General features: G+C 45.0%; 2 protein-coding genes and 1 pseudogene across 4 annotated transcripts in view; 1 reads left to right on the forward strand and 2 right to left on the reverse strand.

Moving 5' to 3' along the window:
- PAAF1 (proteasomal ATPase associated factor 1) overlaps positions 1 to 5,197 on the reverse strand; it is a 42,045-nt gene extending 36,848 nt beyond the window's left edge. For both annotated transcript variants that reach the window (XM_055142817.1, XM_004618197.2), the window contains exons 1-3: positions 5,107 to 5,197; positions 3,396 to 3,436; positions 791 to 894 (exon numbers count right to left, since the gene is read on the reverse strand). In XM_055142817.1, the coding sequence (XP_054998792.1) occupies positions 791 to 894; positions 3,396 to 3,436; positions 5,107 to 5,153 (192 nt within the window). In that variant the 5' untranslated portion in view covers positions 5,154 to 5,197. The remainder of the gene's footprint in view (positions 1 to 790; positions 895 to 3,395; positions 3,437 to 5,106) is intronic.
- Positions 4,725 to 8,443, forward strand: LOC101538480 (cytochrome c oxidase assembly factor 4 homolog, mitochondrial). Of its 2 annotated transcripts, none has more exons than XM_055142821.1 (2): positions 4,725 to 5,006; positions 7,892 to 8,443. In XM_055142821.1, the coding sequence occupies exon 2, from the start codon at positions 7,906 to 7,908 to the stop codon at positions 8,158 to 8,160; it is 255 nt and encodes an 84-aa protein (XP_054998796.1). In that variant the 5' UTR covers positions 4,725 to 5,006; positions 7,892 to 7,905; the 3' UTR covers positions 8,161 to 8,443. The 2 variants fall into 2 exon arrangements, with proteins under 2 accessions (XP_054998796.1, XP_004618316.1); XM_004618259.2 differs by lacking the exon at positions 4,725 to 5,006 and adding an exon at positions 5,246 to 5,382.
- Positions 8,444 to 14,662: 6,219 nt separating this feature from the next.
- LOC129405913 (60S ribosomal protein L39-like) lies at positions 14,663 to 19,773 on the reverse strand (annotated as a pseudogene).
- Between the last annotated feature and the right edge of the window lie 674 nt (positions 19,774 to 20,447).

Raw genomic sequence — 20,447 nt, forward strand, 5'->3', positions numbered from 1 at the left:
AGTATGCACTAGACATCACACACTGTCCCCGAAAGGAGAGCATGCTCAGCAAATGTGAGCGGCACTCGAGATTCAACTCAGCCTTAAGCCTGCAAAGCAGACACTTCTGCTGCTGAGTCATCCCCGAAAATTTTAAAATTAAAAAAATTTTGACCACTCGTAACAGTGCTCAGATGTAACTACCAGCTCTGTGTGTGTGGGGGGGGGGTTGCTCCTGAAGGTACCTGGGAGACAAAGTGACACTGGGGATCATACCCTGGCCAAACAGGAACTCAGCCCAAGGAACTATCTTGCCAGTCTGTGGGCCATCCTCCCAACCCCCTGCTTTTTTTTTTTTTTTAATTATTTTTGTGGTTACTAGAAACATTTAAATTATATATGGGCTCACATTATCTACTTATTGGACAGTGCTGGAATATGGAACTTATGAGGAAGTTTGAGCTTCTTTTAGAAACTGCATCAAAAAATATTTGTCCTAGGGGCCCAAGACATAGTAACGTGGGTCGAGTTCCTGCCTTGCACAGGGCCAATCCAGGGCTGGATCCCCAGCACCTCATATGGTGTCCTGAACACTGCCAGGACTACCTGCTGTACTACTGATCTGGCCCAAAAGCTATTCTTCCCTTTGTGAGCCAGGTATACTGCTGTGTATGGCTCACAAAAGAACAAAACCAAAAATACCCACAAATATAATTGTATAAATATTTAAAGTAGGCATAAAATACAAAGACTAAAGTAGACAGTGGAGTCTGCCATAATTTTGAATGCAGTACTAAGACATAAATCCTACCTTATTTATTTCATTCACAATGAATCCTTCTGAAGCTATAACCTCTGGGATGCCATCGAGGCCAAGTCCTTGACAGGTCAGGCTGCCATAAAGAGTTGGTTTCCCTAGATAGCACAAAGGAAGCATATCTCCAAAATAACAAAAATTGAACATTTTTCTCTCTTAAGATCCAATTCAGAGTCTAGAGGGAGGGAAACTGGCTCTTGAAAGAAAAGAAAGCACTTGTGTTAAAAGAGAGATCAAGCAGAAAGGGCCCTAGCCTAGGAGAACCTAATTTGGAGGTAAATCACTCAAGGGTTAAGAGTCAGTAACAATAATTTAAAGATACAATAGAGGCCACTGATACACTCAGCTCAACCTCAGGCTTATGGTCTGTGAAATGAAACATTTCCAAAATAAAAGGTGAAGGACACTATGCATATACTGATACACAGTGTGTGGATACACTGCTTCTGCAGTGACATAGGCTAAATAATATCTTCTACAGGAATATGCAAAAGTTAGCATGAAGTTTAAGGTATTCTATTCTTTTGCACTGTGTATGTGCAGTTCCATAAATACACATATTTCTCATCTTTCTGGGGAACCATGAAATCCGAGGTCTGAAGAGAGGAGGGTGTCACAAATTACTTAGCAAATCATTGTGTACCAAACTGAAACTCTGTAAGAGTAAGATGTATGTCAAAGCTATTATGTATGTCAAAGCTATATTTCAAAGTGGGAGGGCTTCTAGCAGAGAGTGGGGCTTGAAAAAGACAAGAAGATAGCACTCAACTTGGGGGACGTTAAAGCAAAGGATACTGTAAGTCAGGGAAGGGCGTGTTAAGAATAAAAGAAAATCAGAACCAGGCTGGAGTGATAGTGCAACAGGTAGGGTGTTTGCCTTGCATGTGGCTAACATGAGCTTAATCCCCGGCATCCCATATGGTTCCCTGAGCACAGGCAGGAGTAATTCCTGAGTGCAAAGCCAGGTATAACCCCTGAGCATCACCAGGTGTAGTCTGAAAACCAAAAAAAAAAGGAAACAAGAAAAAAGAAAATCAGAACCAAAAGATAGCCCAATCGGCTGAGCTCACACTTTACATGCTAGAGGTTGGACTTTGACCCCGACACTGCATGGTTCCAGGAGTAGTCCCTAAGTACTGCCATGTGTAGTCAAGAAGCAAAAAGAATAAACTACAGGGCTGGAGCGATAGTAGAAGGTGAAGTGCCTTCACCTTGCACATGATCCACCTGGGCCCCACGGACCTCCAACACCACATATGGGCCCCCCAGCCCCTCAGGGAGTGATCCCTGAAAGCAGAGTCAGGAGTAAGCCCTGAGCATTGCTGCGTGTGGCCCCAAAACAAAATAAATATACACTCAATTTCTCATAAAATAAATTATTGCATTAAGATATCAAGGTAAAATAAAAATAATTTATGAGAGAATGGTGGAGGGAAGTCAGCACTATGGTGGAGGATGTGGTGCTGGAACCTTCTACATACAAAACCTTACCACTGACAGTACTGTAAATCATGGTGTCTCAAACAAAATTTTTTCTTAAACGTATTTAAAGGTCAGTCATAGCTAGAATGAATGATTTGCAAGACGGAGCCCTGGGTCGAATCCCTAGTACCACATCAAAGTACGCGAAAGTCCCACTGGGAATGACCTGCAAGCACTGAGCTGGGAACAGCCCCCCCCAGCTATTTGGTGTGGCCCCCCAAACCAAAAATATCAATAGATATAATAAGTAAAACAAAACTTCTCCCACATATTTAGTTTGGTTTCAGAGCCACACCCAGCTCCTCTGCCCTTTTCTTTTGTTTTGGGGCCACGCCCAGCGATGCTCAGGGCTCACTCCTGGCTATGCACTCAGGAATCACTGCTGGTAGGCTTGGGAGAACACCTCAGGTGCTGGGGAATGAACCCGATTTGGCCATTTGCAAGGTAAAACCCTACCAGCTGTACTACCGTTCTAGCCCATAACTTTCCCAAATATTTAGAAGGATTTTATCTTTTTCAGTCAGTAAAAACATAAGAGAGCCACTCAAATGAAAACCGACAGAACCTGGGAGCTATCTGGATACCATAGGGTGAAGTGATGAGAATTTTCAATTTGAAACTTGGAATAAGAGTAATTTAAAAAAAATCAAGAAGGAGAAACTATTTCACAACAGAAGTGCTTAACTTGTGTTTGAATAAAATCAAGATGACAGGGAGAACTTCAAGTATAAACATCTAGCAAACAACTCTTCAGTCTCTGCTTGAACTTGAAGAGAGGTCAGGGCTAGAAATACAGATTTAGAAATCATCAGAAAGGTTACAGTCAAGGTACAGAACTGCTTAAACTACAATAATATGTGGCCAAGGGACCTGATTTAGATGAATCAGCAAGGTCTCCATGAATAAATCTATGGCTTCCTAATAGAAAACCAATCTGAAAGCTTTCTCCTGGAATAAATGCATTTAGATGGTATCAGTAGAATACCAATTGTCAAGAAAATGTAAAGATTACAAGCACCATGCAAGGAGTGTGGCTTAGGGAAAGTACGAAGTTCTCTTCTTAGAAATAGTAAATTTTCCTCTAGAGGGAAGGTATATATAGATTCATGGACAGTACCTGGGGGGTGACAGCTCAGCCAGGCCTCTCCTTCATCCTTCCTGTGAAGAGACAAAAGCTTAATTAATGACTTAATGATGAAAAGGATGCCAAGGGTGCAAGAGGAGAATGAAGATCATATTAGCTCCATTTAATTTATTCGTTTTATTTATTAGGCTTTTGAGGTCTACAATTTGCAGTGCTCAAGAATTACTGCTGGATCTGTGCTCAGGGATCATTTCTGGTTTCGGGGACCTTATAGGGTACTGGGAATCAAACCTGGGTAGGCTGAGTGCAAGGTAAGCACCACACACCTGCTATATCTTTCCAGCCACATGGTCTTAAGTTCTGGACATAATCTAACAGCTCATCCAATTACAGATCGTTTTTATTCTAAGTCAAAGTCTACTCACTGAAAAAATATTTGTGGTGTTATAGGTATTATAGGTTGATTAAATGAATGCTCATATATTGCATCAAAGTTTTATTATTTATTTTCAGCTCCACACCTTTGAAAGTTAAGGTTTTATATTTAGATATTTACTATAATCACTGTTAGCCAGGCCTTAAGCAAGACACTTTGCATGTCACATTGCATGTGGCAACATGAATTCTCACAACTTAACAAAATATCTTTTATTATCCCAACCTTACAAATGATATTCTGAAGTTCACAGAAAAGTCACTTGCCCAAGGTCACCTAGGTGTGAAGCAGGAACACAACCATGGGACTTGTAAACAAAGATCTGGTTTTTAGCACTTTAAACTGACTTTTGACATGTTTTAGAATGAACCTCTGGCAATCATTCAGACCCATGTTTGTTATCCTTCGGTTTGCACAGTGTAGGAAGTACCTATGCTTTTAAGACATCAAGTTCAAGGCAGGCAGTAATTCTCTCACCTATTAGTGTACAGTTGATTACTTACTGGGTGTTTGATTTGGGGCAAGTTACTTCTGATTATGATCCTGCATTACCTCATAGGCATCCACTGGCTCTCAATGAACTTGAGTGTTCATCCTTTATAACTTATCACATTCTGTGATGCTATGTAGCGCGTATGATACGTCAAATAGCCTAGAAATGAGTTGTTTCAACTCCATGAGGCTAGGTTTTTTTCATCTTCACCACTGTTTCCATTTGACAAACCTGACTAGTAGTAATTGTTGCCCTTTGTGGCACTGCTATATGCGTTCTGTTTAAGAGTGATGACTTGCACGGTCTGTGAATGCATGCAAAATGAATTTCGTGCATTTCCGTGGGAGTTGTCAGCATCTGAGGACAGGAACCACCCCCACATCTGACGTATCTTTAACCTAGTATCCATCTGGGGCAGGGCCTGGGAGTGGCTGGCCGTTGTTCCCTGCACGGATGTCCAACATTAATAATATAGTACTAGGGATCAAGTGGGATGGAAGATTCCATCACAAACTAGTCATGATGCATAATGGGGCTTGGCAAATAGCGAATTACTGCTAAATATTATGACTACTCAGTCAAGGTCGTCCTCCAGCTTACTCCTAGTTCCTGCGCGTAGATACTGCCTCAGGAATGCCCTTCCGAGAAAGAAAAACAATGACCATGTGCGTTTGCGACTTCCTTTCCTACCAGGCTCCCCTCAACACCTGATGAGGTAATCCCGGTGACTATCTGGGGTCGGGCACGGCTCTCCTAAACGCAATGGCAGCGTCCACTACCCGCCTCCTCCGTCCGGGGTCCGGGCCTGGCTTCACCTGATGGCTTGCGCCCAGTCGCTCTGAATCCTCAAAGGCGCCGCCATCTTGGCCCCGCCTCCACCAGCCCGCCTCTTCCGCTCTCTCCCGGAAGTGGGCGAAGGCAGAAGGCGGGCTCCGTGGAGAGGGCACCAATGAAAATGCTGCCTCCCGACCTGCGCCCCCACTAGAGGCTGGTTGGTTTCGGACTGCGGAGCCGGAAGAATTCCCAGTACCTGCACGACCCACGCTGCCGCGCAGGAGCGCTCCTTCAGGGCCTCTAGTGCTTCTTGTTCGGTGAGCACCGTGTGCCGTAGTACCCGCGCGCGCACGCGTCCTCTCCTCAGTGTGGGAAAGCATCCTCCGGTGACTCGGCCACCTGAATTTTGCTGCTTTCCCGTCCTTGCATTCTTTCCTGTCCGGGCCGGCCTCTGCGAGTCTGCTGCCGGGCTACCTAGCTTGGCCGGATCTCAGCGCAAGCTCCTCCTTGACGCCCCTAAAACAGAGTGCAGTAACGTTCATTGATGCTGTATCCATGCACTTTTATTTAATCCTTGCAGTAATCCTGCGAATTGGATTTTAAGGAGGAAACTAAGAGATTGCATGATAAGGCGTAATGGGGATATTAAGCCCTCATTTAAAAAAGAGAGAGAGAGAGAGAGAGCAATCTTGAACACTTTTCCATAGTGCTTGCACTAGGTTTGTCCCTTTTAAAGAACCTAGAGTGTATGCAGGAAGTGGAAACGTGCATGGTAACAGAAATTGTATTTAATAAATCCTCTGGACTTACAGGCTCCTTGCTTTTTTCTCTTGTTTAGTCTTCAGCCCTGTGTAGTAGGTATCTGTTTCTCAAGAGAGGTTACCGATTTTCCCGAGGTCATGCCAGTGAGTCAGTGAGGAAGGTTTCCAGCCCAAGTTTTTTCAAAGTCATTCCCTGCCCACCCCTTACCCCTTATAAGTTATAGTGTCTCCAAATGTATTTTCGTTTGGGCTATGAAGAGCTAAATCCTTCGTGTGACTTACCCCATTGAACCCTGTTGACCTCTAAAATCCCTAAAGTGACTAAGAAGGGCTTGCTATGCTATATATATATTTTTTTATGTTGTCCTTTGAATTTGTTCTCTTCTGTGTATATTCTGGTCCCCAGTCATTCAGAACTTGCAGTTTTTCTCTTATGTCATATTTTTGTCACACCTCTTGCAGCTCTTCTATTGACCAGGAATATTCTTTCTTCTGTCTCTGACTCCTACGAATATTTCCAGTTTTAGTTTATAAGTCATTTCCTCCAGGAAGTCTTCCATGCATATTCCTGCTCTTAATCTGGATTAGGGTATTGTTCTGCTGTGTGTGTTCTAGTCTTAGCTATTTCCACACTATAGTAAATACTCTGTTGCCTAGATTCATGATGATACCAACTTATCTGTCCTGGTCACTCCTTTATCTTCACCTCTAGCATAGAGCTTGTGCATGATAGGTACATAAATCATTTGCTGAATGATTCATACAAAAAATGTATTAATAAGTCCTAGCTCCTTACAGCCTGTCATGGTGAAATCAGTACAAAGGTTGAGGTCCTAGCTCTTGTCACACTTGAGTTCCTTCTTCATGCTTCTTTAACAAAGGCTCTGCAGCAGATGATCTTGGGAAGACAGGCCAAATACATTTTATTTATTTATTTATTTATTTATTTTTATTTATTTTTTTTTTGCTTTTTGGGTCACACCCTGGCGATGCACAGGGGTTACTCCTGGCTCTGCACTCAGGAATTACCCCTGGCCATGCTCAGGGGACCATATGGGATGCTGGGATTTGAACCCGGGTCGGCCGTGTGCAAGGCAAACGCCCTACCCGCTGTGCTATCGCTCCAGCCCCAGGCCAAATACAGTTTATGTTAAACATTTTTACTTAGTATATAAGCTCATCTCGTCCTCACCCCTGCATGGTCTCTCCCAGGAACAATGAACTCTCCCCATCTTCTCATGTTAGACCTAGTTATATTGGTGTCTTCCAAGTGTAAAATTGGCCTTTTCCAGCCTTTGAAGAGGCAACTATGAGTCAAGAAGAGAATGATTTGGGGGTTGGTCAGAGATAGCTTATCCAGAAAGGTGACTTTACCTTTTTAAATTTTTTTTAATCTAATTCAAATAGCAAAGTCAATTTGAGCATATTTGGTGCCAGGCTAAAAATTCCCATACACTACTTCATTCTAATCTCACTTCAGATCATTTTTGTAGGTCTACTTTCTGCCAGGTATAGTACTGGGGGCAGGAAGGTGAATCTGGCCCATTATCTGTCCTCAGATAGTTTTATCATCTCCTAGGAGAAACAAGGCATATAACTAGGCTATGAGCAATGGTTTAGTGAGTATTTTTTTTTTTTTTTTTTTTTTGCTTTTTGGGTCACACCTGGCGATGCACAGGGGTTACTCCTGGCTCTGCACTCAGGAATTACCCCTGGCCATGCTCAGGGGACCATATGGGATGCTGGGATTTGAACCCGGGTTGGCTGCGTGCAAGGCAAACGCCCTACCCGCTGTGCTATCTCTCCAGCCCCTGGTGAGTATTTTTTATAATAGAAGAACTCCACTGGAGTGAGAGTCCAGTAGGTAGGGCACTTGCCTTGCACACGGCCAACGTGGGTTCAATCCCCAGCATCCCATATGGTCCCCTGTGCACCGCCAGGAGTGATTCCTGAGCAAGAGCCAGGGGTAAATCCTGAACAATGTCAGGTGTAACCCAAAAACAAATAGAGGAACTCCACATGTAACCATGCCCCTGCTCTAATATTTTCCCCATTTATCTTCCAGAGACTCGCCCCGAGATGTCAGGTCCAGGCCATGCATGGGTCCGAAGAGTGAAGAAGGAAGATGAGGAAGAAGACCCCCTGGACCAGCTGATCTCCCGTTCTGGCTGTGCTGCTTCCCACTTTGCCGTGCAGGAGTGCATGGCCCAGCACCAGGACTGGAGACAGTGCCAGCCGCAGGTGCAGGCCTTCAGGAACTGCATGAACGCACACCAGAGCAAGCGGCGGGAGGAGCTTCAGAGAAGGAAAGAGCAAACTAGCACCCCGCACTGAGACTTCAGGCCATCTCTGCTAGAAACTAGCACCCAGTAAAATCAGCAGGACGAAGAAACACTAACAGTGGAAGTGTGAGCCAAGAAACAGAAGACTTAGGGAGAGTCTTGTGACATGTGTATTGATAACCGAGCAGCTGTGGGTTTGGACATGAGTGAACGAAAGAGCTGCCCTGTATTTATGGCAAGAGCAAACACATCCTCGCCCTTCGTATTTCCCTAATTTTAAATATTAGGCAATATTTGTCAAGTAAAACGAGTAAAGGGATGTTATTCTACCTTGAGTCACTGTGCCAAGTACTGATTACTTAGACATTTAAAAGTAAATCTATAGGGGTCAGAGTGATAGTACAGTCAGTAGGGTGTTTGCCTTTTATGCAGTTGACTTGGGTTTGATCCCCAACATTCCATATGGTCCCCAAACCCTCCTGGAGTGATACCTGAGAACTGAGCTAGTAGTAAGTCCTGAGCACCACTGGGTATAGCCTAAAAACAAAGCAAAAAGTGAATCTATAAAGATTAGTTAATTTGGTCTTTATTTAATCATGGATTCAACAATAAGAAGTTCTGTGACCTTCTCGGGGACCAGACACTGTTGGAAACTGATGTGAACAGGATCTCTGACTTAAGGTTGCTTAGTCTAATTTGAGAGAAAAATGAAAATGAGGAGAGCCAGTGAGATGTTTACACTGCTTAAGGTGCATGCCTTGTATGTGGCTGACCCTGCTTTAGTTCCTTGGCACCACATGGTCCCCCAACATTGCAGCATGTGGATGTGATCTCGGTGACTCCCAGCACTGCAACACTGGCCAGTGCTTTTGAGCAAGCCAAGCATTGTGGGAAATAGCTTCTATTTAACAAACCAGATTTCAGTCTTAGAACAGTAAAGCGGCTAGAGAGTACAGTAGGTAAGATACTTGCCTCACATGTGGCCAACCTGGATTTGATCCCTGTTATCCTATGTGGTCCTCTGAGCCCGCCAGGAGTGATTCCTGAGTGCAGAGGCAGGAATGTGGTTTCTGAGCCCTGCTGAGTGTGGCCCCAAAAAGCTATGGGGTACTTAACCCAAGCTGGTTGATTTCAGAGTTTCTTCTCAATCCCTGCCATATGTTTCAAATTTCACTGACTGCCACTTAACTAGCTGTGTAACAACAGTTTGCTCAACATCTCAGGTTCTGTTGACTTCAGTAAAAGTACCTTCCTCATAAGCATCCAAACTAATAAATGTAGACCTTCCTCATAGAGTTTTTTTAAAAATTAGATAAGAGCTGGAGAGGTTGTACAGAAGGTAGGCTGCTTGTCTTGCACGCAGCTGACTTTGGTGCCATCCTCAGTATCCCGTAAGGTCTCCCGTGCACTGCCAGGAGTAATCCCTGAGCATTCCCAGGTGTGGAAAGGAAGGAACGAAGGAAAAGATAGCTCGAGACTGCTGCTTGTGATTTTGTAATAGAACTTTTAAAACCTAAAGTAAAAGAGTATCCTAGTTTCGTTTATATTATCTCGATTACTTCTAACACTCCAGTAGCTTCCCCTACTGAGGAGGAAATAAACGCCAAATTGAGGAGCAAACACCAAGTGTATACGTTCTAAGTTTTGCACTATGCTCTGGGCGGGCTCTCACAAGCAAATTGTGCTTAATATAGTCACTAATTACACACACACACACACAAACACACAAGGGGTTGGGAAGCTTTTTAAAAATATCCAGGAAAGGAAATTCACTGTACAAGATGCCCATTGTGACTTAGATGGGTCGATTTTTGTTCCATGTTGTTTTGTAGTCTACAGCTATGCAGTTAATGTTTTTAAGTTTCAGTGCCTATTTCATACAATGTACACTACCTCTGCGGAGAAGCCTGGTGCCAGCGATCAGGTGGAGAAACTGGCTGGGTGTTCTTGGCTAGGCCCTGGAAGACTCATGATTTGACTTTTCCCTACAAGGTCCTTGGTGGGGGACTTGGCCTGTGCTCAGTGGAAAGGTGCACTGTAATGTGTTTGACGGGATGAGTAATAGGATGCTATTCCCACTCTCCCTCCCTCAGGTAAAGTTGCCAGACTTAGTACTTGGGCTGCTGACTTGAGAAATCCAAGGAGAACTGGAGCGAGTCCAAGCTGAAACCCTATGCGTTTCCACTGCTCGGAACACTAGGGTTCACTGCTCTGCTCCAGAGGAACTTCCAGCAGTCAGAGGAAGTGGACGTACATCTTGCCTTCACTGGCAGCTACCTCTGGAATGGGTCTTCGTTTTTTAGAGCTTCAGCATCTCTCAGAGCCTCTGCATTGTCTCAATGGTAAGCTGAGTCCTTAAACCTGAGATGTCGGAAAAAATAAAAGTTATTCCAGCAGGATTATAAGAACTAGATAGATAATTTCAGATTCTCCAGGGCACGATGTACAGACGGAAGAAACACAAGACATACTGACTGCCTCTGTCTGCACTGCCTCAATCTACAGGTCGGGCTAGCCAGAGGTAGCTGGTGCAACTTGATTTCCTTCCTTATATACACTAACATCCTAGAACCCAGAGAGGGCGTCTCTGAGCACTGCTACTGTTGAACTAGCCAACAAGTGCAGATTCCATTGGTTCATTGTTTTGTTTTTTCTTTGCGACTAAACTATACCTTTTTGCTTATTTTTTTATTTTGTTTTTGGGCATACCTGGCAATGCTCAGGGCTTACTCCTAGCTCTGCACTCAGGAATGACTCCTGGCAGTGCTTAGGGGGACCATATGGAATGCCAGGGATCAAACTAGGTTTGACCAAATGTAAGGCAAGCACCCTACCAGCTGTACTATCGTTCTGGTCCATAAAATGTACCTATTTTTTTAAATTAAGTTTTTATTTTATTGAATCACCATGAAAAAAATACAAAGCTTTCAGGTTTAAGTCTCAGTCATATAATGATTGAACCCAGTGCACATGTTCCACCACCAAGAACCCCAAAATACCCCCTCCAACCCAGCCCCCACCTAAGTAGCTAATGATCTTCACTTTATTTTCTCTGTACTTTGAATACATTCAATATTTCAATAGAGAACTCACTATTTAAAATATACCTTTTAAGAACCCACAGTTTGGGCCAGGGCTGTGGCTCAGTGGTAGTCAGTCTTGCCTTGCATGTGTAGGGTTGTGTGTTCAATTCCTGGGAATGCCTCTGATTCCTGCCAAATGTGACCCCTGAGCTGGGAGTAGCTATCAAACACCACCCTCACCCCCACTAAACAAACCTGTAGCTGGTATTTTTGAGTTCCTAAAGTGAAAGAACAAAGCCCAGAGGAAAGGGACTAAACAAACTGAGGCATCGACTGATTTTTTTTTTCTTTTTGGGTCACACCAAGAGATGCACAGGGGTTACTCCTGGCAGTGCACGGGGGACCATATGGGATGCTGGGAATCGAACCCGGGTCGGTCGCGTGCAAGGCAAATGCTCTCCTCGCTGTGCCATCACTCCAGCCCCTCGACTGATCTTTTTTTTTTTTTTTTTTAATTTTATTGAATCACCATGTGGAGGGTTACATAGTTCTCAGGATTATGTCGGTTATACAGTTCTCAAACACCCTTCACTTCACCAGTGCCCATCTTCCATCACCAACCCCCCCAGTATACCTGCCGCCCCCTCCCACCTCCCCAGTCCCAACCCTTGCACATGATATGTTTCACTTCATTTACGCCTTATTTCGATTACATTCCATGTTTCAACACACAACTCACTACCGTTGTTGGGGTTTCCCCCAAAAAAGAAAAGCAGTCCTATTGCCAAGGAGGCATTTGATAGTTCTCCATTGCTAAGAATATAGAGATATTAAGTCCCGCTGTTTGTTACATAGTTTTTCTTTTTCCCCCTTGCCCCGCGCCACCGAGTTCACGCCTGTTTTAGTAATCTCCACGCTGCCTGACAAGGGAAAAAAAAAACCGAAAAGGATGGTTATTTCCCGTCATCAGCAGGCGTGGGGCTCTGGCTTAGTTGATAGACTTGTAGAGTATCTGCAAGCATCGACTGATCTTAATTAGGAAAACTGACCCAGGCATTTGGTCCTTCTTTAGAATTGCCAATCTATATAAAAATCCTTTTCTAAAAATCTCTGTAAGATGCATTGAGCCAGGAATGTATTACTAGGTTGGCCCAGGGACTCCCACAGTACCGTCTGCATGTGGGGCTCGTTAACCCATGGCCCAGGGATTTCTCTTTATCCCCGGAATTTCTTCATTTCTGAAACCTGCTCCAAAGCCCTGGAGCCAGCCTACTCCTAACCCCAGACTTCCTGTGCATCACTGTAAATCCACCCCAGAATGCACATAGGGTGTTCCTTCACTGGGGCTTTGAGGCCGGTGAATCTCATCCAGGAGCATTTCAATAAACCCATTCCAGCCTGATTTTTCTTTTGGTTCTCTTTTTTTCCTTTCTGTGAGCCTGTTCCCAGACCTTTCAATGACCTGGAATTATCCCTGGGGTGGGGGTAGGGGGCTTTGGAGAGGCCACACCCAGTGGAACTTTGGGTTTTTTTCTGGTTCTGCATTCAGGGATCACTCCTAGCAATGCTTGAAGTGCTTGGGTGACCATATGGGGTACTGAGCGTGGAACTCAGGTCAGTTGTGTGCAAGGCAAGCTCCCTGCCTGCCTGCCTGCCTCCTATTTCTCCAGCCCCTGGAAAGTTTCTTGGATGAGATAACTCATATGTAAAATGAGGACCAAAACAGATTAACCAGAAGTTTTGTACTTAAGCCAAATGTATTAGAGCCCAAACTGAAAGCCAGCCATTCTGGTTTTGTTTGTTTGTTTTTGCTTTTGGGGTCACACCAGAGATGCTCAGGAGTTACTCCTGGCAGTGCTCTGGGGACCACATGGGATGCTGGGGGAACAAACCCAGGCTGGCTGTGTGCAAGGCAGACGCCCTTCCGCGGGACTCACTCTGGACCAAGTCAGCAATTCTGATCCCCACTCTATAGAGCTTCCCTCCCTCTGTCTTGCCTGTCCCTTGTGTTTTCACATAAGCTCTTGGCACAGATTAACCCTGTCTGGAACCTTTCAAAGCCAGTAGTATACTTTAGGATTGAATTACTGATACATGCAATACATGAATAAAACATTAGGGCAAATGAAAGAGTCAAACTCCAAAGGGTACATGTGGGATGATATTTATATATAGTACTAGATAGGCAAAATTAACATGACTCTAAAAATGAAGTCAGTGGTTGCTTCTGGGGCAGGAAGACTAGGAAGGAATGTAAGAGATTTTTCTGGGGTAATGGAAATATTCTTTAATAGAATCAGTGAAGGTTCTGGACTGAAGAGATGGTTCAAAGGACTGGAGCATATGCTTTGCATGTAGAAACCTGAGTTTGATGCCCCCCCCACTGAATGGTCCCCAGGCACTGCTAAGTGTGTCTCCCACCCCCAATAACAGCCACACACACATACGAAAAGTATAAGTTTCATGGATGACTTTGTTTTAAAAACCAATCAAATACACATTTAAGCTTTCTGTGTTTCACTATATTTAAAGTATATCTCCATGGAAACAGTATTTGATTTTTGCTGGGGCACGGGGTAGTCCATAGTGTGTGGTGTTCAGGAATTACTCCTGATTCTGTGTTCAAGGAACATTACTGGTGGGGCTCAGGGGACCATCTAGGGTGCTGGGGATTTAATCCAGGTTCACCATATGCAATGTAAGCACCTTACCTGATGTCCTAGTACTTTGGTCCCTGAAAAGATTTTTTGTTTCTTTGTTGTTTTTTTTTTTTTTTTTGGCTTTTTGGGTCACACCTGGTGATGCACAGGGGTTACTCCTGGCTCTGCACTCAGGAATTACCCCTGGCTGTGCTCAGGGGACCATATGGGATGCTGGGATTTGAACCCGGGTCGGCCGCGTGCAAGGCAAACGCCCTACCTGCTGTGCTATCTCTCCAGCCCCATCTTTGTTTTGTTTTTAATATGCTGAAGCTTAGAAGTGAAAATAATCTAAAATCTAACATTTACTAAGTGCTTTCCCAGACCATTATCTCCAACTCAAACTCTTTAAAAGAGATTATTTCCACTTGATACATCAACTGAAGATTTAAGAGATTTAAATAACCTCTGAGGCCTCAAACTAAATAGACACTAGGAATAGCTCAGTTTTCTCCACCTCTTACCTTTACAGTTGTTTGTTCAGGGAGGAAGATGGAACGATTTTTTTTTTCTTTTTTCTTTTTGGGTCACACCTGGCTATGCACAGGGGTTATTCCTGGCTCTGCACTCAGGAATTACTCCTGGTGGTGCTCAGGGGACCATATGGGATGCTGGGAATTGAACCCGGGTTGGCCTCGTGCAAGGCAAACACCCTACTCGCTGTGCTATCGCTCCAGCCCCTGGAACAATCATTTCTTTCTATTTTTCCCCCTAGGGTCTCACAGATAATTTATTACTGAGTTGGCAACTGGGTACAGAAGCCAAGAATTAAAATGGATTCCCTAATGAAACAAACAAGATTCCAGACTTGTGGTACCTTTCCCCCACTGGTGTCTAAGATCCTAGTGGCCTGTCATGGCACACACACTCCCATGAGACCCTCCTTACAGACTCAGCTTGGTTCTTCCCCAGCGCCCCCTCTTGGAGTTGTACCTGATCTTATTACCAGTTTTCTTCCAAATCCACTGAGGAATGAGCCGATTCTGCTTTTGTTTTTTGTTAGGAACCGCTTGATCCTAAAAGGCTTGTGAAAAAGAAATGGTGAAGAAGAGCCACATTTACACAGTGACCAAGGCGGAGAAAAGGAGAGAAAAGGGTGGAAGGTTGTTCAGGAGCCAGGAAATGGTGTTTCATGAGCCTTCACTGTCACATGACCAAAGAAAAGCCCTTTCCTTTGGGGCCCTCATTCAAGTCATCTGAAAGTCAATTATAATTGTTTTTGTAACTCTTGGGTTCTAGCAATCAGATTATCTTGTTGTTTTTTTTTCTGTTTTGTTTTTGTTTTGTTTTTTGGGTCACACCTGGAGATGCACAGGGGTTACTCCTGGCTCTGCACTCAAGAATCACCCCTGGTAGTGCTCAGAGGACCATATGGGATGCTGGGAATCAAACCCGGGTCAGCCGCGTGCAAGGTGAATGCCTTACCCGCTGTGCTATCACTCCAGCCCCAGATTATATCTTGTCCCTCTGACCAGGATGAGGCATCATGAGCAGTTTCCATTTCTGGACAAACTAATAATGAGCAACAAAAGCTCTTTGACTCTGGTGAGGGTAGTCCTCAACTAGTGACACAAGAGCTCCAAGATGACAGAACCCAGATGCCTCCTTTTTGAGAGATAAGCCTGACTCATCACTCAGCGATGTAATAGAGAGGGGCAGATGGGAATCCAGAGAACTGAGTCCTGCTAGCTGGCCCTGAGGCGCCCGTGACCTTGTGTAAAGCAACTAACTGCCCAGTATAGACCCTTCCCCCCACACTAGGTTAGGGAGAGGGCTAGGGACTAGGGAACTGAGTCAAAGGGCTGAGCACATGCTTTGCACATAGGAGGTCTGGGGTCAACCGCTGGCACCACATGTCCCCAAGCACCCCTGGGAATGACTCCTGAGCACTGCAGCAGGAGTGACCATTGAGCATTAAAAATAACAGAGAGAGGGAGAATGTGTGTGAGGGAGGCTGGGTCTAAGGTACCTCATCTAATACTTTGTCAGTTTATGAAACCCTGTGCCCTACTTTCATAACTAATGACAAGGGAACAGAAGCAACTGGACAGTGATGTGCTTCGCATTCCTCAGTGACGCTCATGTGACATTACCCACCACGCCTGTGATAGGGTGGTGTGTATGGATTTATAGACTTTTTGTTCACATTTTATCTCCAGGTCATTACATGTCCACCAACTTTCCACTCATCCGTTGCCTCTATTCTTTCACCTAACCTAAAGAAAACTCAGCAATTAGCAATTCTGCAACCAAAATTAGTCCTTGCTGGAAAATTCTGCCCACACTTCCTGTGGGCTTCACTTAGAAGTCCTGACCTGCTGAGCCTTGAACTTGAATTCAGAGAAACATTTTAAGTGAGGGTGCCTGTCATTCTGACAGCCTCCCACACTACACCTTGGGAAGAATCTTGAGTTTTGGGGGGCTGGAGTGGCTGTACAGTGGGTAGGGCGCTTGCCCTGCACGTGGCTGACCCAGATTTGATACCTGGCATCCCATATGGTCCCCCAAGCCTGCCAGGAGTGATCCCTGATCACTGTCGTGTGTAGACCAAAAATTTTAAAAAATAGGGGCCAGAGAGATAGTATAGCAGGTCAGGCAGGCGCTTGCCTTGCACGCAGCTGACCTAGGTTCAATTCCCAGTATCCTATATAGTCCCCTCAGCCCTCCAGGAGTAATTCCTCAGTGCAAAGCCAGAAGTAACCCCTGAGCATCGCTAGGTGTGGCCCAAACTCCACCCCCCCCAAACACACAAATATTTTTTTAAAGAAAAAAGAAAGTTATGAGTTCTTGTTGCTTTTGGGAATTAAGAGGAAAACCAAAAATCACCAGAAGCTAGGCTGTGGCACAGCGAAACAACACATGCTTTCTATGAGTGAGGTCCCAGGTTCTATCCTTGGCACCCCCCCCCCCCGACACACACACACATGACAACATCAGACCTAAAAATGATGAATCTCAGAAAGTACCTGCAATGCTGAGAACACTCTGAGCTCTGAGACTTCTACATTAGGGGTACCAGAGACCCAGTGAGGTACAGGGAAGAAATGCCTGTCACTAGCTTTGTTGATGTAGAAAGTTGTTCCATCTTTCCAAACTGCAGTTTCTTCTGAAAAACTATTGAACCAGAGGTGGCAGCGGCCCACCAGTATCCAGGTCGCAGCCCTCAGGCTCCCCACTGACCAGGGCACTGAGCTCCCCGCCCTAACGGTGCTTGCTGGGCAATGCTAAAGGCCTGGCAGTGGCCCCCATGTTGATTTTGCAATTTTGTGCTTTCGGAGTGGCTCCACAGGGCTGCCTGGAAGGTGACAACCTCTGCCCCCACTCACTGGCAGCGGGAACCAGGGCAGCAGCGACAGCAGTGGCAACTCTTGGGGCAAGTCACAGAGCAGGAGCTGCTTCCAAGTGGCTACTGCAGAATCTCCTTGCCCTGTGTCTGGCTGTCTTCACCTTGGCCCCTTGGAGCGGGGCTGGTTGAGTCTCCCTCCCTGCCCCAAGCACAGCCCCAGTAGCCAAATACCTCCAGAACCCAGCCACAGCCATGCTCAAGGCCCCTCTCCACACATTCGAACGAGCCTCATGCATGAAGGAACAGGCAAAGGAACCCAGGTGTGCGGGACCCGGGGCTGAGACCTCCAAGCCTGCTCAGATCGGGACTGGGCCTCTTCCACCCAGATCCCCCGTTTTCCAGTAGCTAAGTAGTCACACCCAGAAACAGTCCCCCCCCCCCCCGCCCCCGCCCCACTCCACCCTGCACCATGTAATCCCATCAACGGCCAAGATCCAGAGACTATAAAACCAAGCTTCCAGAAAAGAGCAATGCAGAATCTCCTGCCCCCATACCTGGCTGTCTTCACGGGGGCCCCAAAGGGGGCAGGCTGAGTTTCCCTCCCCACCCCAAGAAGAGCCCCGGCAGCTGAAAACCTCCAAAACCCAACCGTAATAATGCTCAAGGCCACTCTCCACATGTTCGGACGAGCCTCACCCATGAAGGAACCAACAGAGGAACCCAGATATGCGGGATCTGTGACTGAGATCTCCAAGCCTGTTCAGATGGGGACTGGGCCTCCTCCACCCAGATCCTCAGTTTTCCAGTAGCTTGGCAGTCACACCCACAAACTGCCCCCTGACGCCATATAATCTCATCAACGGCCAAGACCCAGAGACTATAAAACAAAGCTCCTGGAAGAGAGTGATGCAGTTTTTCCTCTTGGAGAGCCCACCACGCTACCCATGACATATTTAACATGCCAAAAACAGTAACAATAACGGACCTCATTCCCTGACCCAGATAGAGCCCCCAGTGAGGCAGTACTTGGAAGGACGAGTAAGGAGAGGCTGCTAAAATCTCAGGCTCTTCGTGTTCCTGAAGCAAACAGGTGCCATTGGACTACACTAGCATGCAACAGGGATGAATGGAGGCATTACTGGCGCCTGCTCAAGCAAATCAATGTACAATGGGATGACAGTGATACAGTGATATAAAATAAATAATATTCCAATAAAATTAAAACTTGTAGTTTGGAACTTAAGGGTTTCTTGTTAAATAAAGCCAGAGAAGGACAAATACTAGATGATCACATCAGTTTTGTCACATTAAGAGACAAAACAAGGGAATAGACCATATCAAATGATAACAAACTCTTGGCAAATGATAACAAACTCTGGATTACAAAAGCCAAAGCCAGAACACAAAGCAATGAAGGGAATAGGTTGGGAGAATGGTGAGGCAGGCTATGAAGTAATAGGACCATGGGGAAATGGTGGTGATGAGGTGCAGTAACTGTACCTCAAAGCCAGAAACACTAAACACTATTGTAAACATGTGACCTAAACCATAATAATAAAATAAATAAAGCCCTCCAGGGGTGGAGAGATAACAGTGGACTGGGCACATGCTCTGCTTGCAGGAGGCCCAGGTTCAATCTCTGGCACTATATGGTCCTCTGAGTACTGCTAGATAAAATCCTTGAGCATAGCACTGGGAGTAGTCCCTGATCACCACCGTGAATGGACCAAAAATAAAAGAAATAAAGAATAACTAGCCTCCCTAAAATAATGTCATTTCTTTTTAATACATCCAATGTTTATTAGTAGTAAATATATCATTCTAAACAATAAATGGATGATTCTGATGCACATCTAAGTTTAGACTTAACGATTTAGGTGCAGGTGTGACAAACTTTGTTTGCTTTTTGTTTTGGGGCAACACACTGGTGCTCAGTAGCTACTCCTGGCTCAGACCTGACTCCTGACAGAGTTTGAGGGGCCATGCATGACAGGGAATCAAATCTGGGACTCCTGCAGGCAAAGCATGCACTCCCACCATTAGCACTATCTCCCTGACAAACTTTTCTTTTCAAGTAAATATTTTAATTGAGGTTTAACATATATAGAAGGGTACACACTTAAAAGATAGAATTGACTGAATTTTAATTAAAAAATTTAAGAACTTAAATTAAAATTAAAAATTTAAGGGCCGGAGCGATAGCACAGCGGGTAGGGCGTTCGCCTTGCACGCGGCTGACCCGGGTTCGATCCCCGGCATCCCATATGGTCCCCCAAGCACCGCCAGGAGTAATTCCTGAGTGCAAAGCCAGGAGTAACTCCTGAGCATTGCTGGGTGTGACCCAAAAAGCAAAAAAAAAAAAAAAAATTAAGAACTGTGACTCATAAAGTTATTGATAGTTGAGTTTTAGTTATTTTAGGTATATAATATTTCAACACCAACCCCACCACCAGCGTCCACTTCCCTCCACCAGTGTTCCCATATTCCCTCACCACCCAAACACCTGCCCAACCCTGCCTGTCAACCTGACAGGCACATCACAGAGTGCAGCTTGGATCTCATTTTTCAGGGTTGTTGAGTCTGTGTTTTAGATTTATGGCTATACCACTCACCCATATCACCAGTATAATGCAACTCTGGCTTACGTCACTCAACATGATATCTTCCAGTTCCAGCCAGCTTGCAGCAAATTGCATAATTTCATTGTTCCTTGCAGCTGTGTAGTATTCCATTGTGTATATGAACTACATCTTCATAATCTATTTACCTGTCATTGGACATCTAGGTTGATTCCATATTTTGGCCATTGTACTGAGTACAGCAATGTCTACTAGTGTGTATATGTCCTTTTGAATGAATGTTTTTATGTCCTGGGGGGTAGATGCCCAAAAGTGGAGTTGCTGAGTCAGATGGCAGTTCAACTCTAAGTTTACTGAGGACTCTCCCTACTGTTTTCCACAGGGGTTGCACTGAAACATACCCCCCTAGGAATGGATGAGAGTTCCGTTTTCACTACACCCCCACTAACACAGATTGCTCCTATTTTTGATACGCGCCATTCTCACTGGTGTGAGGTGATATCTTATTGCCTGACAAACATTTTAAAAAGGGTCATGTGAGGACTGTTTCAGCACTGCACTATCTGCCACCTTGACATGAAAGCCATGGCCAACATGTGAATGAGCGAGCAGGACCCTGTTCCAATAAACCCTTTTTTATAAACACAGGCAATGAGATTTCCTAACATTGTAAATATACTAACTACCACTAAACTGTTCACTTTAAAACAGACAATTCTGTTATTTAAAAATAAAAGAAACTGGCAGGCAAT

This window comes from Sorex araneus, chromosome 6 (genome assembly GCF_027595985.1).
Source record: "Sorex araneus isolate mSorAra2 chromosome 6, mSorAra2.pri, whole genome shotgun sequence".
Classification (NCBI taxonomy): domain Eukaryota; kingdom Metazoa; phylum Chordata; class Mammalia; order Eulipotyphla; family Soricidae; genus Sorex; species Sorex araneus.